Here is a 17,629-nt window from a genome sequence, read left to right on the forward strand (position 1 = left end):
CTGTTGTGACAAAGATGTAGATGTACTGAATAGTCCTCTGGTTTTGGATTATTTTGGTTTTCTTTAGGTGGGAAGGAAAGTGAACAGCCCCTTAGGCTGCACATAAATAGAGTAGAGGAGTAATGTTGCCTTCCAAAAATTAAAATGAGGAAGCACCACATCTTCTATTGCTTGACCAAGCCACAAAGCTGCCAATTGCTCTTACAGGTTGATATTGTAGACATTCTTGAAAGGAAATGTTTGCTGTGCATTACCCTTTTATCTGAAATAGCAGATTTGTTCCATGACTCATGTGCTCTCAAAGTATTCTTCGGTACAGCGAGAAAGTATGCAAAGACAGTATCACATCTCAGCTATTTGTAAAACCTTTCTATATATTCTCTATATTATACCTATTCTGCGATATAATTTGCTTAAGATTTTACTCTTGAAACTGAAAAGAAAAACAGTGCTATTACTGAAATGAACTTTTTTTACTTTGAATTTAAGGCAAAGATTCAAAGTCTGAAGGAATCAACCCCTCTCCGGTATCTTTGGTACCAGAAGAGAAGGTCTCCTTTGGTCTGTATGCGCTGTCAGTTTCTTCATTCACAGTGGCAAAAATAAGGAAAGTTTACAACAAGTTGGATAGTAAAGCTATTGCCAAACAGGTATGTTGGGAAATGAGTTGGTTAATATCTAGTACTTGTTTTTTCATTTCTTTTAACTTCTTTCAAGGCAATTTGCTCAAGGCTACCAGGAATAATAATCTACTTGTCAAAAAGGTTGCCCATAATCACATTTATGGGTTTTTAATTTCTTTTTTTTAAAAGATTGTACTCCTAGATTTTATTTGCATTCCTGAAGTTACTAATAACTACATATATTAGCACCTTTTGGAGGCATTTTGGCTTTTAATGTAGATGGCAGTTGTAATCCTGTTGAAAAACAGTTAAAACTATGTTGTTGAGCATATATTCAGGAGAATATATTTCTCCTGCTGCAGATGAACAAAGCTGGTAGTTTAGTCCTCTGACCATGATTCAGGTTTGGAAACCAGAATACCGGTTTATATTTTTTCTTCAGAGTATCTTAAAAGTCAATGAAATACTTCTTCAGAAGACCATCTATGAAGATAGGCTGAGAGATTTGGGGTTGTTCAGCCTGAAGAAGAGGTTCGGGAAGACCTCATTGCAGCTTTTCAATACATAGGGAGGGCTTATAAGAACAACAGAGAAAGACTTTTTACCAGGGCATGTAGTGACAGGACAAGGGACAATGGTTTTAAACTGAAATAAGGTGGATTTAAATTGGGCGTAAGGATGAAATATTTTACAATGAGGTTGGTGAGACACGGGAACAGATTGTCCAGAGAAGCTGTGAATGCCCCATTCCTGGAAGTGTTTAAGCTCATGTTGGATGGCACTTCGAGCAACCTAATTCAGTGGAAGATGTCCCTACTCAAAGGAGGGGGACTGGAATTAGATCATCTGTAAAGGTCTCTTTCAACCTAAATCTTTCTACTATCTGGTGGGATTATTTTTAAAGTTGGATTAATCTTCCTTAAACTTTGGGGACTGGAGGTTTTACTTTAGAGAATGTCTTAATGATTCTATCATAGTTCTATTTTGTTATGTGTTACTCTTAATCACAGGAGGCAAACACACATGACATGTTCATGCTTGCATAAAAAAAACCCTTCCCTTTAGCTCCTGCTTTTTTTGTTGGATTTTTTTTTCAGCTGGCAATTTCTTCTCATGAAAATGCCACACCCGTGAAGCTGCTACATAACTCAGCAGGGCATTTGAATGGACCAGCACGCTCCATTGGTGCAGCTTTGATAGGATATTTAGGTGAGCTGAGCACTTGAGAATTATTATGTTTAAAAATTATTAATTGTCAATAAGAACTCAGGTCTAGAAGGTAAGTCGCTTAATTGATGAATGGTAATGGTTCATTAATTTTTTTTAACATTTTTAAATTTTGTGGGCATACTATCTTTTCTTTTGTCTTTGTTACTAACATGGGATGATTGTTTCAGTTTATATAAGTCATCATTATGAAAATATACTTAATTACTTTACCCTAGGTCATGAACTATTTTCTAGTGCAGTATTTCTTCCATCTTCTCTTCTGAGGTATCACAGTTCTTCTAGTGATACTATTTTCATAATTCAAGCAATGATAGAATGCAAATCAGTGCATTTGTTCACAGTGGTTTCCTAGAAGAATTAGGATTTATTTTCTTTTTTTTTCTCTTTGTCTATGCTCAGGTGTAAGAACATTTGTCCCCAAGCCTGTTGCCACTACACTGCAGTATATTGGTGGAGCTGCTGCTATTCTGGGACTTGTAGCAATGGCATCTGATGTAGAAGGGTTATATGCAGCTGTGAAGGCCTTGGTCTGTGTGGTAAAGAGCAATCCACTAGCCAGCAAAGAAATGGAAAGAATCAGAGGTTATCAGGTATGTAAGAAGTCTTAAAACAGACCAGGCTGATTGAATTTCACTGGCCATTGTAGCAGTTCCTGTGGAAACTCCTTGTTGTGTTGTGTTAACCTGAGTTTCTGCTCTTAAGTTTACTGAGCTCTTGGCTAATTATCATAGATGAGTTATTTAGGGTGGCTTTTAAAGGAGAGTGTGGGAAGTTTTGCCAAGCAATTGTGCACATCTAGCTGCTTTGCTAAAACTGAGCCTTCATTAATAGCAAGGAAGAGCACAACCATAGCATTTAGATAATTCTTTTCCCAGGATTGTGAAGCCAACCCTACAAGCCCTCAGCGATCAGGGAGATCCTGTCTCCTTGATCGGCCAGCAAGAGAGGAGGACAGACACATGAAGAAAACTGAACAAGTAGACTCCTGAAAGCATCATTTTGAGGCCTGCACAGACCTTATAGTTAGTGATGCTGTTTGCTTTCAAGCTGAAGACTTCTTAATTATCCATCAGGATGGGGAAAGTACAATCAGTTATGCAGAAGGATTGGTTGGCTGACTTGAAAAGATCTTCACATGACCAATGCATTTTATATCTTTTGTGTAGACTACTTTACTGGAAAAGAAAGTTTTTTTCTGTGTTTTAGGCAGCGTATTTACAAACCTTGTAATGCTAATGGCAACTATAGTTATTATAAACATAGTATTCTATGTAACCTTTTACAGACCTTGGCTTACTTTGGTCAAACAGATCTAGACAGTGTCCCCTTTAAACCATAAGCAGTCAGTGGATCATTACATACAACCTTACATTCCACTTGTATTGACCTCAGCAAATAGCATGGTTTGAGAGAGATGCCCAGAAATCCTTATTTCCTTAGTAATGTTTCAAGGAGGATGGTGAAGCTGAATAGGCCAGTATGTTAAGAGTTTAACAAGTATGCATCAGAAGAGAAGAAATAGTAATAGTACATTTGGCAATTGATTCTTTTCCAGCCCAGATTTTAAGAAGTTAAAGCAGAAATGAGGATTATAAGGATGACATCTATGGTGATGCCTAGAGCAACAAAGGGCAGCAATGAAAAAGAAAGTCAGGCTTATTCAGATTTATCTTGTCATGGCTACTTTTTTTCAGTGCCTAGATACTGTCTGAAATTTAGAACAGATGTTTTCTGAGCTGGAGGGTGTCCTAGATGTGCTCCTTTCTAATCAACTGTAATGCCACTTTCAAGCTATTTCAAGAGGATCAACTATCAGACATACTTCAAGAGCCTTCTCAAAAGGAACAGACATTTCTTCCATTCTTTGTGCTTAGACAACATTGTTGTGTACTCGTAGGCCGCTAATTCCTTTTTTGTTTATTTGTTCAAGTTGCTGGCAATGCTTTTAAAGAAGAAACGGTCCCTTCTGAACAGCCACATTCTCCATCTGACCTTTTCCTTGGTGGGAACTGTTGATAGTGGGCACGAGACATCCATCATTCCAAATTCTGCTGCCTTCCAGGATCTGCTCTGTGATTTTGAAGTATGTAAAGATGCACAGAAAAGTGATGATGATGCTGGATAGTGATTAAGTCAGATGCTGCTAGCATGCCTTTATATATTGAGCAACAATAAAGTAGGCTGTTATCCTGAGAACTTCCTATTTCTTACATAGTACAGTAAAGCGGCTGAACAGCGAGATCACTGGTAACTTTTCCTGCTGAAATGGCTTGAATCACTGTAGAAACAATGAAGGGGTACCACAGATGTTTCTGCTTTTTGTTGTTTTAGAAGATACATTTTGCAGTTTTCTGTTCAGCAGTTTTTTCAATCTGTTTGTTCTACTGCAGTACATATATCGAGGCATGAAAGACATACTGAAAATAACAGCTGGAGGTGAACCTTCAGCATAGCACACAGGAATCAGTTTATCATATGCCTCCTGCAGTTAATAGTAAGGCACTTACATGTCACACAAACCGAATTTTGAAATATTTCATTGTTGTTGTGTTAAATTAAGGAAAGAAGTTCAGAAGGAAATGCTAATGTAATAGAGGCTGATAAATGATGTGTAGAACTTGTCATTTAGTGTTTGCTCCTTTGGCTCCTATACCTGACACAGGCTGAGTCAAGGTTTTCTGTTTCACATAGGCTATAAATAAATAAATAAAAACACTACTACCACTACTAATCCAGCAATAAGATACTGACTTAATAGTGCAAATCTGTTTTGCACAAATGGCTTTATGGAGTTAGCCATTTCCTTTGTTTAGATGTCTATTTGAGTCTTTCAAAGCCCTCCTGGAAACTTTATTCAAGACTCTTGTCTATGAAAAAACTCCTGCTGCTATAGCCTTTATTTTAATAAAATCAACTGCCCTTGCTGACTTTCTTTTATCAAGAGCTTAAAGGTCTTTAATAAACCCAACTCCACCTTGCCAAGGTTAACAATATGCTATAATTATGGCACAGAGATAAAAGAAATTAAAAAGGCAGACCTGAGCCTCTCTTTTAACCTAAGTGGGGTTTTAATACAAAGGAAATTTGTCACACACCACCAAAGTTTCCTTTTTTTTTAACTTAAGGCATCGTGTTAAAATGAGAAATAAGTTTGTGTCACGTCTAAACACAAATTCTTCAGTATCATGTAACTAGGGTTTAATAAACCCTTTAAATTATAGTAATGCTTCCTTTGCACTCACAAAATTAAACATAGACTTAATAGAAGTTATTATAATATCTACAAGAGCTAATGTTAGTGGTAGAGTTCTTAAGGTAGATGAATTATTTAGCAGAGAAGCGTGAATCACTCAGAAGCCCAGCTCGTCTGACAGTGGGATATGAATCCTGCCTTTTTCTTTCTTTCTTTTTCTTTCTCCCAGAAAGGAACCAGCTGAGAAGCTTCATCAATGGTCTGTACTCACTCAGACAGCAACTACTGTATGAAAGATCTAATTTAATATTCTTTAGTTCATGTCTATCTTTTATTTTCCCTGAAGACCAAGAATAACTGGAGAATGGATATACTTAGGAGACTTAAAAATAAAATAAATGTGCAAGTAACAGGTTTGTGAGTCACTGAGAAGAAACTTCCCAAAAGCCTCTGGTTTTGGCTTGTTTGGGGTTTTTTTAATTATTTATTTTTGCATTCAGAAATCAGTGACTCAAACATTTCACTTAAATTAGATAAATTAGATGATCTTACTCTTACGCTAAACATGGAAATGGAAAGATTTGTTCTGATCATTTTAGATGGTAAGGTTAGAAGAAAAGAAAATGCTAGAAAGCATTTTGTGTAAGCCAGTTTTATACACTACAGAACAAGTATTAATTATGCTTTGTTCAATAGCAAGTCAATTTTAAGATTTGCAGCTGTAACTGCCAACTTTCTGGGGTTTTTATCTTTTATTACTTGTATTAATTGAACAATTGATAATTTTAGGGTTTTTTTAGAGGATCTAAATAATTTAAAACGATGTACAAGATATACTGCTAAAAAGAAAATAAAAAAAAAAAATCAAAATCAGGGAAGACCTTGAGTTTAATCTTGACAGAAGAGTGTAAGTTAATTTTACAAAGAGAAAATCTTTGCATAAGCCTAATAAACTTAACACAGCATTTCACATCAGCCTAGTAAATCCCAGTAACTTCTTTGGTTTCATTGCACCATATGTTTGAAGAGACATTCCAGAGAGCACGTAACTTTTCCTTCTAGAATTCTTAAAAAATTTTCAGCATGATACATTTATAGAAAATATGTTGGTACCAATGTGTGTTTCGTTAGTCTTCACTGGTATATTTAGCATTTATTTGAAGTTGAAAATCAAACAATTGAGAACCTTGCAATGAGCTTTTGAGTACAATGGCCAGGTAAATAGTCATATAGACAGTTTAAATCTCTTCAAGCCTTTCATAACTTTTGGTATATTAATGTCAGTTTTTAATCATAAAATGGTTTTGTGTACAAAAATAATTATTCTGTATTTCAGGTCTGGCTTCATGCACCCTATGAGCTTCATCTGTCATTATTTGAGCACTTCATCGAACTTCTCACAGAGTCAAGGTATGAAGCAATGACAGCTTAGTAATGAGACTTAGAGGTTTAGGTAATATGTAGGGGATGCTTCAATTTTAAATTGCTTCCTTTCTTCTTCCAGTGAAGCAGCAAAGAATGCGAAGTTAATGAGGGACTTCCAACTCATCCCAAGACTGCTCTTGACTCTTCGAGATATGTCTCTGTCCCAGCCTACTGTTGCTGCGATTAGTAATGTGCTGAGCTTTTTGCTTCAAGGCTTTCCTAGCAGCTATGACTTGCTCAGGTAACCCACACCTGTGGTAAATCTGGCCTTCTTATGTTTATTATGTTGGTGATCTTGATCAAAAATACTCCATGGTCATACTGCTGTAGAGTAAGTAACCTGAAATGCTCATGTACTGAATTTTTCCTGTGAGATGAACCAGCCATAGGCAATAATTTTGTTAATGTATTGATTTGCGTATTAAATTGTTTGTATCTAACCAGGTATGACTGACTGATTAAACTGGCTTAATGTTCTTCAGGTGAAAAGCAAAGGTGCTATATTGCAGCTCTCTTGTACTTTTGAAGTATTGAGCACTTTTTTAAAATATCATTGACTATTACTGCTGGTTAAAATGCAGCTTTGATTACTTCCCTGCAGGAAAGGCTTAGTTCAAGATTTTTTTCTTAATCATCACTGTGTAAAACAATATTTAAAGCTGTCAGATATGTATTATTCTGACTGATGAAAGCCACATAAGTAATTGTGATTCATACATACAGGATTGTTTTAAATGCTTTTAAATAAGTTCTGCTTCTTGATAATTTTTCTTATCTCCTCCTTAATTATAATGGAAATGGATTAAATATGCAGGGTTTGGGAGTTCTTTGCATACAAATGGTCACGTTTTCAGCTTCTCAGTTTAAGTGCAATTGAAAGTATCAGGAGCATCAACATGAACATCTTGCCTGTCTTTGTTTTAGAAAACTATTAATTTTGTGATTAAATAGTTATAAAACAGATTGTAGAATGCCTGAGTGTTCCTTGTTACCATTTCTGGACATAAAATGAAAAATAATGTCAAATTTGGGAAAAGTTTTACTAGCTAGGGACCATTCCAGCTTAGTTCCAGAAAGAAGAGGAATATATTGCATCTCCTTTCTTTGAGAAGCATAATCGTCTTGTCTTGGAAACCCATGACTTCATCACCTTAAGCTATAGACATAAATGTTATACCAGAGTCAAGTAATCACTGTTTACATAATACATGTTAAGCTGTAATGGTTTAACTTGTGGTATTCCTTTTATTAGGACTTGGTGGTATCTCCGTCTTTCCTTTTTTGAATCCTAGCACTTTCAGAGTCCTTTATGTACAGACTTGTCTGCAAAGATTCCATTAATTATTACACATTAAATTGGTTTTTGGCTACTGACTTTAGATGGAGACTGTTTTCCTCAGTCTTGAGGTGTGAGAAAGCTGGCTTTTTTGGATATCTGCCTGTCACTAGTATTCTGGTTTTATGTTAAGGGTGAATTATTGATAGATGAGAGTGCAGCTGTCATATCAATGAATGATATTTTTTCTGTGCACATTAAGGTTTGGACAGTTCATCTCTTCCACTTTACCTACATTCGCAGTCTGTGAGAAGTTTGTAGTCATGGAAATAAACAACGAGGAAAAGCTTGACAGCGGTAAGTGATGGCATGGCTTAAAAGCAGTAGAAGCGAAATACTTTTTGATCCCTTCTGTGCTTAAATATGTAAAATTTAGAAATAGTGTTGTTAGCAATATTTCAATTTTGTTATAATCTGGCTGCTAGTTAGTTGTGGTACTTTAGCTTTCAGTATTGTGTGCAAAGCAGTACAAAACCCATGTACTTTGGCTTCCTTCATTTAACACTGCATGGTTTCATTCTGTTTCTTCCACTCACTTCAGATCAGCAGTGCATCTCTGCTGCTTTGTGGGGACAAAAAGAAGACAAAAATGGGTTACTAGGTGCCTGTGCCCTCCAGGTGTGGAGGAAGCAGAAGAAATTACTAAGACAGTCTAGGGGGTTTTTTTTAGGCCAAAAGGAAGTTTTACTGTCCTTCAAGAATGCTTATATTGAATTGTTTGGGGACCATTTCTAGCTTTGTTTTCCTAAAGAAAAGGGGCTTCTGCAGTTGCATTTTTGATCAGTCTTTCTGAACAGAAATGTTTTAGTCCTATAGTGGATGTCACCCAAATAACTAGAAGGATTGCCTAAAGATCCTCTTTTTGTATCACTTTGGGAATATACTGGTGTGCAGGGACAAGTGGAAAGAGAAGTGATTTTGCTTCAAAGTTAGCTTTATTGGTTTGGTTTCCCAAATAACAAGATTTAGGCAGTCTGCATATTCATCATCATCCCCCTATGCACCTCTTGTGCCTTATGAACTCTCCAAGATGATTAATTTTGTGCTTTTCAGTGAAAAAGAGGGGTGTGGGTATTGGAGAGAGGTACAGATTGGTGATCTTGCTGCAGGTTAGCTATCTTTTTTTCCCAGGCTAACCACAGCCTGAGCTGCTTTTTGCATGCCTTGGGGGAACTGAAGACCCTTGGGGAGAAATTCAGGCTGTGACAAGAATGGAGAGAAATGCTTTTGAACCAAAGGACATGAGATTTTTAGGTTACTGGTCTTCACTAGTTCCTCTGTATTTCTGCCATAGAAGATGCTTTGTGTTTGTGTCTGTGACAAAACCTTGTCTCAGAAAGTTTCCATTTATCTACAGGAAGGTGTCCCTGTCCATGGCAGTGGGGTTGGAACCAGGTGATCTTTAAGATCCTATCCAACCCAAACCATTCTATGATTCCCTGATCTGTCTTCATTTTTGCATATCACCTCAAGCCGTGATTTTCTGGTTTTTTAAATAGTGTTAAAACATGGTTTTTACATTGACAGCATAAGGTGCAATAAGAGGGATTCACAAAATAACTGTAAAGTTACTCCTGAGCTGCATGTATTGTCTTGGTTTGCAGTAAGTGTTTTTTATCAACCAATGATGAATTTAGGGGTCTGTTTCTCCCAGTTTCTTAGATTCGGAGGGAGTTAGAAAGTATCAAGTTTTTTCTTGGGATTCCCATCCGCCTAGTAGTTTAATCCAAAATGTTTATCTACCATGTTGTCGGGAAGGAGAGATTGGGGTGGGGTGAGGCAGTGTTTGTTTCTGTCTCTACCTGCCAGGAGTGACTGTCTTAGTTAATTTTGGCCACCTCAGCTTAGATTACTATCTGAGAAGCTGCAATTGCCTTTTACCCATTCTTCAAACTGACCAAACTCTGTGTGACGATAATAATTTGTATGTATGGAATTCATGAATAGCCTTTAAAATGTCTGAATTCCAAAAGCCTAATTTTCTTTTTTTTTTTAATGTTTAGGAACAGAGGATGATTTTGGAGGACTTGTTTCAGCTAATCTTATTCTACTGCGGAACAGGCTTTTGGATATCCTACTGAAACTTCTATATACATCTAAAGACAAGACAACTGTTAATTTGCAGTAAGTACAAAAAAACTTGAGATAGGGAAAGGATATATGTTTTTATTTCTAGGGGGAAGAATTATACAGCCCCCATTCAATTTGATTAGTTGAATTATATAAATTTGTAGGAACTACTGAATGATTTATGCAGATGTCACTGAATTATCCTTGGGTATGCTAGCGGAAATGGAACACGTGATTATTGAGTTGTATGTTGTCAGTTGTGGTAGCAAAAATAATAGTACTAAGCAAGTACAAAGCAGATGCTGGTGTAATTAATGCATATCTTTCAATTATTGCATTAAATGTTTTTTTGTTTGACTCTTTAAAAAAAAGTATAAGACCATGATTGACAGCATTAGTAGAAACTTATGCTTCAAGTTAGGAGCAACAGAAGTAAATATCAGCAGGAAAGCAAGGTATGTAGTAGATTTGAGGGGAGATTACTTGCTTCTGATTCTTCATGGAAGGGAACATGATATTATAGTTTAATGAGGCACTGGAGTCATAGTGAGTTGGAGAAGAGACTTTGCAACACTGTCAAGTTAAACCCTGATAAGATATAACTTTCAAGCAACTGCCCAGTAGGCTGTCTTGAATATGCTGGAGGCATTTTGTGAATGTATGGTGACTGTAGATTATGTAGTGATTGACTGAGCATTGGTTGACATACAACCTGAATGTGCTTGAGTTTTTCAGTAATACTGCTAAAAAAAAAATAAAGAAAGAGCATATTCTTTCAAATATTTTTAAGCAACTCTTCCCTTAATTAAAACAAAACAAAAAATCCCAACTAAAGAACCTTCATTTTTTAATACCAGTTTATTAAAAACGCTTGTGAAAATTCTCTGTGTAAGGCTCAGTGAAAAGTATTTAGAAATTATGATTTGTGGATAAATGTTTCCAGTTCAACATTCCACATTTGCTGTCAAAAGCAGGAGTTGGAGAAATCTCATTCAGTGGAATAGTCCAAGGAGCTGTATTTAGTCTTCCCTTTCTGCAAAACTGAATGTGTTCCATTTGACAAGATTTGGTGAGCAGCATTTCCTGTTGTGTCACAAACTTACCTAAGAATTCAGTTAATTCTTCAATAGAGCTGAACTTTTTCTGATCTTGAATTTTGCCCTGTATTGGAGGACACTGATTTTTACAATCTAGTAGGAAACTAAATGCTGTAAAATGTGACTTTTTTTTTTTTCTCTTTTTTTAATTAGGGCTTGTGAAGAACTAATCAAGACACTTGGTTTTGATTGGATTATGATGTTTATGGAAGAACATCTGCATTCCACCACAGTCACAGCAGCCATGCGAATTCTTGTAGTCCTCTTGAGTAATCAGTCCATCCTTATCAAATTTAAGGAGGGTCTCAGTGGTGGAGGCTGGCTCGATCAGACGGATTCTGTCTTGACCAACAAGATTGGTACTGTGCTAGGTATGGCATCTAAGCCTCTCATGACTGAAGGATTGCGCAGGAGTGTGTGTGTGTGTGTATGTTGAGGTGTGGGTTATTGCCTGAATACTGTCTGGCAGACGCATCTTTTCTGTTACTGCTGCATGTGCTGCAACCAGGTGCCTCTGCACTTCATTCTTCTTACAATTCAGAGTTAGATTTCCTAGACAAAAGAGAGCAGCTTTGCAAAACTGCTCTTCAGTTGATACTGCACAGATTTCACTGTAAACTCAGTATGACCTTGTCATCTGCATGAAGTCTATGTAGCTAATCTTTTTTATTTCTGTTACCACCATGGTAAGGTTAAGTATGTCCCCTGGTAGGCACATCTGAGCTAGATGCAAATGTAGCAACAAGAACCTTATGTGCACAGCTAATAAAGACTCAGTAAAATTTCCTTGTTTGTTTACTTAGAGCATCATGCGGTGTTACACCTGAGCCGCTTTGTCTAGTGAGTTCTGTGCCAATTACATTTACCAGGATTTTTCTTTGCTATCTTGGGAATTTCTGTGTTTATGTTGCCATCTCAGCCTTTATTTTCCTCTCCCTTTTACTGCATTCTTTACACACATGCATGCTTCTGCTCTCTCTCATATTAAAGACTTTGCAGGTTCATAAAGCCTCATTCATCCAGGTTATGAGACTTTTCCATTATTGCATATGATCTAGAGCTCAGTGTATAAGGCTTTAGCGCTACAGAACCCATTTTGAGCATCTCTGAGCTGCCTGAATATGCAGCTCCAAGTGTCTGAAATAACAGATGTCAATTCTGTGCACGTATCGCCAGGTATAGTGGTGATTTCCCATAGATCTCTTTTTTTAGTCAGAATAAGGTAGTGCTTTCCAGATGCATGTCCATTCAGACAGTGATGCAAACCCATTGACATTAAATAAGAGTCTTTCATGAATCATAGAATATCTAGGGTTGGAAAGGACCTTAAGATCATCTAGTTCCAACCCCCCTGCTGTGGGCAGGGACACCTCACGCTAAACCATGTCACCCAAGGCTCTGTCAAACCTGGCTTTGAACACTGCCAGGGATTAAACATTCACAACTTTCTTGAATAGTCTTTAGATCAGGACAGTGATACTAATAGTACTTTCAACTTGATTGTTGTTCATAAAATGACTGTACAAGGAACCACCTCTCTGTGTTGCAGCAGTATATGATCTGGTTTTGTGCTAAAGTGACCTTACTTCAGGAAGAGAGCTTTTCCTGAAATGAAAGTATGAAGTCCAGTTTTTTCCTGCTTTGTCTCTTTGAAATCTAAGTATCCTATGCGTTCTTCATCATGTGCCTTTAATTTGAAAACCATTGATATTATAGGGGCTTGACTGTTGTTTATTCAGTATCCACTTAAAATGTCCAATAACATAAACGTTTTCTTCAGTCACAAAATCTGTCTGAATAGGGTTTTGGTTTACAGTCACATTTGGTGAGTATTTGAAGAGATTTCCTATTTTTCTTACTGTAGTATCAATTTAATTGAATCCAAGATAGATTGTGACCAAACAGATATTTTTAAAACGTGTCTCTTCAACTGATAGTGACAGATTATCTAATTTTTATACCACGTGCTTTCTAATAAATTAGAACACATTGGCTCCAAGATTTCTCATGAGAACAAATACAAGCCATTTTCGTTCAAGATTGCTGCTGGATTTCCTGCAACTTTGTAGCAAAGATTTCATTAGTCTGATTCCTTGTAGATGTTTTCTGTTTAAAAAGACAATTTCTGGTGGAAAGAATATCTGTGTAAGAGCCTCAGAAAAACAGTCTCCTCTCTGGCAGTGTCAGAAGAATGCCTTACTGTTTGTGCTGGTGAGGAGACTGAGTTGTCTTCCTGCCTCCTTCCTCACTTGAAAATAAGCTCTTCTACCATCCCAGTGTGGTTTTTTAATAGGAAGATTAAATACTTAGGTAGAATTAGGGTCAGAAGAGGTGAGTTTTGTACTTCTGGCAGCACTTAAGACAAAATAAGAGCATTTAATGCTTCATACCAGCTGATTACAAGGTGCTCTGAGACATCTGTGGAAGCAAATTAGCTGCCCATCAACTTAAATGGACAATGGGATTGCTGCTTGCTAATATGAACCTGTAACTGAGATTAAGGTTAATCAACCAAATATCTTTGCTCTCACCCAGAAAAATATGGGGTTTTTTTCAGAAGCTTGTGTGTTTTAAAAGTCTAAAATTGTGGTCACAGTCAGCAAAAGGATCTGTGTGTATATGAAGTGGCATTAAGCAGTCTGTAGGGAGCAGTGTCATCTATATGGTATTGGAAGGCAATCATTTCCTTTTTTTATTGATTAAAAAGTTAGACATTTGCAGCAGAATTGTGTAATATGCTTGTGATAGTCTGTATGCACACATTCATGTTTTATGGCATGAATTTCAGAGGAGGCACTCTCTCAAGTTCACTACTTGGGTAAGCATGAGTTTCATGGGCATTTCCCAGTTAATGTTGTTGGCTTTTTGTACTTTCATCTCAGGCTTCAATGTCGGCAGGAGTGCTGGTGGCAGATCGACAGTCCGGGAGATTAACCGGGATGCTTGTCACTTCCCAGGCTTTCCCATTCTGCAGTCCCTTCTCCCGAAGCACACTAATGTACCTGCACTCTATTTCCTCCTTATGGCCCTTTTCCTGCAGCAGCCTGTCACTGAACTGCCTGAAAACCTGCAGGTCAGTGCACCTGTCATCAGCAGCCAGTGTAATCGGGGTCGCCAGGTAGGGATTACCTAGTGAAATGTAAATGTAAATCTGTCTGTCATGAAAGAAAATAATGGGTTAACCAGGCCCCCTCATTCTTCTCTGCAGCTGACTCACGGTCGTGATATGGTGTTTAGTGCTGTGTTTGGGGTGGGAGTACAAGGTACTGTGGGAGTATGTGGAAGCCAGCCTGTTACGGCATAGCTGTTGCTGGTGTCTTTCTGGTGTGTTTTGGGTCAAATGAGAAGCAGATCTGTGGTTTAAGATGGCATGGTGTAAGCATTGAAAGGGGTGTACTTTTTTGCAACCAGGTAGCTTTTATTTCAGAAAAAGGTTGATTTTGGACTTGTTTTAATTGTATGTAAATGAGTAGGTATTATATGGTATACAGCAAAGTCCTAGGAAGCTTTAGTATAGTGCTTTATGGAGAAAAGCCACACTCCAGATAGACAAGGTGCCTGTTCAGAATGGATGCAGTGCTAACATTTATTTATCAGCGGGAACTAGAAAGTAAGAATTTCAGACCAAAAGGTATTCTGCCTGCTTGTTTTCTCAACGGGAATACTTGACAGCACATTCAGTACTGTGCTACAGAAAGTTAAAGGAATGAAGCTAACCTCCTGCTTACAGCTTTGAAGTACGGCACTGATAAATTTAAATTAAAGTACTTAAAATATTTAGCAATAGTGCTCTTAATGTTAGAGGTGGACACTTTGTCCTTTTCTATTTTTTAATTATTTGCACTTGCTGCAAAATACAACTTGTTTTTTTTCTTTTGGTTTTGATTTGTTTGGGGTTTTTTTCTGTGGGATACCGTGCGGGTTTTACTTCTAGATGTGAGTGAATTAGGCTGAGGTGGTTGTGCAGCACTAGTGCTGACAGGTCTCTTCTTGTTTCAAAACACTTAAATTCTTTGAAGAGGTAAGAGTTGCAATTACATTAGCACATGGTTAGAAGGAATTTCTTCAGTGACCTTCATATGAAGCTTTTGGGGGTAAAGTTTGGAGGACGTAAAACAATTCATTTTTTAGATACTGCCAAATGAGCATATTGTAGGTATAATAAAAGCAGTACCAAATTGCACAGGAGTAAGAGATTATTTCATGTCTTCTTTCTTCTCTTTCACATCTTACAGTTTGATTTAGACTCTATTTGGACATTCATATTTGGAGTTCCTGCCTCCTGTGGCACCGTTACTTCTTCAGTACACAGTGTTTGCACAGAAGCTGCCTTCTTATTACTGGGAATGCTAAGGAGCATGCTGAATTCTGTAAGCATAAATAAATTTGTTCATATTTGAATATACAGAGTTGTTCAAGTTTGCCATGTACCCAAAAGCCTAGTTAGAGTAATTGAGGTTTTGTTAGTGTAATGACAAACTCAGCTGTAAGTTAGGCTCATAATACTTGGGTGAAAACCATCATTGTCTGTGGGTTATTCTATCTTTATTTTTCAGTATCTGTTGAAATATTAGTGGCCATAAAATTAACACTGCTTTTTTCACAAAAAGGCTGGGCTTTGTGTTTTCCTGCAATTAAAACAAGAAAGCAGAAGGATAAAATGCCCTTGACAGAGATCATTGAATTTCTTTCCTGATTAGCACCGTAGGGGAATGTTTGAGAGTCTATATCCCATCTGCTCAAAGCTATCTGAGTTGCAGATTTCGTGCATTAGCTTTGCACATGCAGAGAAGTCCCCTGACTATTAATAGCCATATGCTGAAGGAAATGAATTTACTGCCAGAAAAATGTGTCATCTTTGAATCTAATTTCAAGAATAGCAAAAGTTGGTTTCTCAGTTGGAAAATTCTGTATTTGCTTGGAACCAGAGTCTGTTATCTGGTGAAAATTATCTCCTGAAATGTTTGAGAAGCATCACCTGTTGCCTGTTTGGTCATCATGTGTTTGCAATATGTTCTGAGAAGCATTGTTTCTATGTCACTCCCATGTTAACACTTTTAGAAGCGTCTTCTAGACATGTACTAACAGTAGATATGTTCGTGATCTGCTGCGGTACACGTTGCTGTTGTCGCGTGTTCTGTCTCTTGATGGTGTCATGTTTTTGGTCCTCACAAATGGTTCAGACAGTTGTGACATGCTTAGACACGTGCTGTCTTTTGCCTTGAAGTCTTGTCTTGTGTCATTAGGTTTATGTTCATATGTGCCATCATATTTTGGATTGACATGAGTCAGGTCATGTTTGCCGACATGATTTGAATCATTACATGTTAGGACACAGACTTTATGGTCAGTCATGTGTTGTAAACGTGGTCAGGCTCTTGTTTGTGATGTGCTCAAACACATGCTCAGGCATAGGTTACTGTCATGTGTTATTGCTGTGGGTTTATCATATGTTCAGCCATGTATCTGGTTACATTTCTTCATGTGATTGCAACTTGTTCTAGCATGTTTTATCATGAAATGCCCTGTTGTGATGTTTGTCATGTTCAGCTATGTTTCTCATGCACTTACGATGTGGTGACATGCTGACATGTCTTCAGTCACGTGTTTGTGATTGCTTGGACACGTTATCTTACCACGTTTTATTGTCACCTCGTGTAGGTGCATGGTTTGGACATGTGATTCGTGTGTTTTTTAGAAGTTGTTGGCTTGTTCAGTTGTCACACATTATGGAGGCAAGATTAGCCATGTGTTTGGTCACATGTTTGGTCAGGTGTTCATTGTATAGTGACATGCTCAGACAAGTGTTCTGTGATGTTGGGTCAGGTTCATCACATGTTGATGATGTGCTCAAACACATTTTCTGTCACTTGTTTGATCAGGTCACTTGTTCAGGCACTTCAGTCATGCGTTCTGGACACTGTTTGGTCAGTTTCTGAGAAGCACTCCTACATACGTTTGACATGTTCTGGATGTGTTTTTCACACTTGGCCACGTGTTCAGTTACTTATTTCTGATCTGCTTGAAGAAGTGTTTGTCCATGTGATTGAACACATTTGGCCCCATCTTTGATCATGTAATGATCACGTGTTTCATTGCATGTTTGACAAATGGTTGTGGTAGTATATTTGACCCTACAGCTCCTCTTCCTGCAGCTCCTTTCTAAAATGAGCATTCTTCAATTAGTGCCATGTGTAATAATATGCTGTTTGTTTTTAAACCCAGCCTTGGCAGTCAGAGGAAGAAGGCTCTTGGCTTCGAGAATATCCAGTCACCTTGATGCAATTCTTCCGATATTTATATCACAACGTGCCGGACCTCATTTCCTTGTGGATGAGTCCAGAGTTCCTGTGTGCACTGGCAGCAACAGTATTTCCTTTCAACATCCGACCTTACTCTGAGATGGTAGGAAATCCAACTAGTTAGTTTTATTTTTACCCTGAATGTTACTTTTGATGATTTATCAATTAACAGTTATACAAAGATAAAGCTCTACTTACCCTGCAGGAAGAGGTCATTGTGAAGGCTGAGCTGGACAATTTGTATTTGTGTTTTGGAACTGAGGGAAGTGTATGTTCAACTGAAAGGCAGTTGCTGTGCAGCAACATCTGAAACTGCATGTTAAGATGAATGTACATACTTCATTTGTTTTCTA

General features: G+C 37.5%; 1 protein-coding gene across 1 annotated transcript in view; it reads left to right on the forward strand.

Annotated features, from left to right (window-relative positions):
• Positions 1 to 17,629, forward strand: part of WDFY3 (WD repeat and FYVE domain containing 3) — a 113,557-nt gene that overhangs the window by 59,265 nt on the left and 36,663 nt on the right. Inside the window, exons 21-32 of the mRNA XM_080618803.1 lie at positions 490 to 650; positions 1,721 to 1,832; positions 2,253 to 2,443; positions 3,784 to 3,936; positions 6,383 to 6,456; positions 6,551 to 6,712; positions 8,010 to 8,104; positions 9,811 to 9,931; positions 11,128 to 11,345; positions 13,857 to 14,047; positions 15,210 to 15,344; positions 17,200 to 17,379. Of these exons, the coding sequence (XP_080474929.1) occupies positions 490 to 650; positions 1,721 to 1,832; positions 2,253 to 2,443; positions 3,784 to 3,936; positions 6,383 to 6,456; positions 6,551 to 6,712; positions 8,010 to 8,104; positions 9,811 to 9,931; positions 11,128 to 11,345; positions 13,857 to 14,047; positions 15,210 to 15,344; positions 17,200 to 17,379 (1,793 nt within the window). The remainder of the gene's footprint in view (positions 1 to 489; positions 651 to 1,720; positions 1,833 to 2,252; positions 2,444 to 3,783; positions 3,937 to 6,382; positions 6,457 to 6,550; positions 6,713 to 8,009; positions 8,105 to 9,810; positions 9,932 to 11,127; positions 11,346 to 13,856; positions 14,048 to 15,209; positions 15,345 to 17,199; positions 17,380 to 17,629) is intronic.

The sequence above is a fragment of the Psittacula echo genome, assembly GCF_963264785.1.
Source record: "Psittacula echo genome assembly, chromosome: 1".
Taxonomy (NCBI): Eukaryota; Metazoa; Chordata; class Aves; order Psittaciformes; family Psittacidae; genus Psittacula; species Psittacula echo.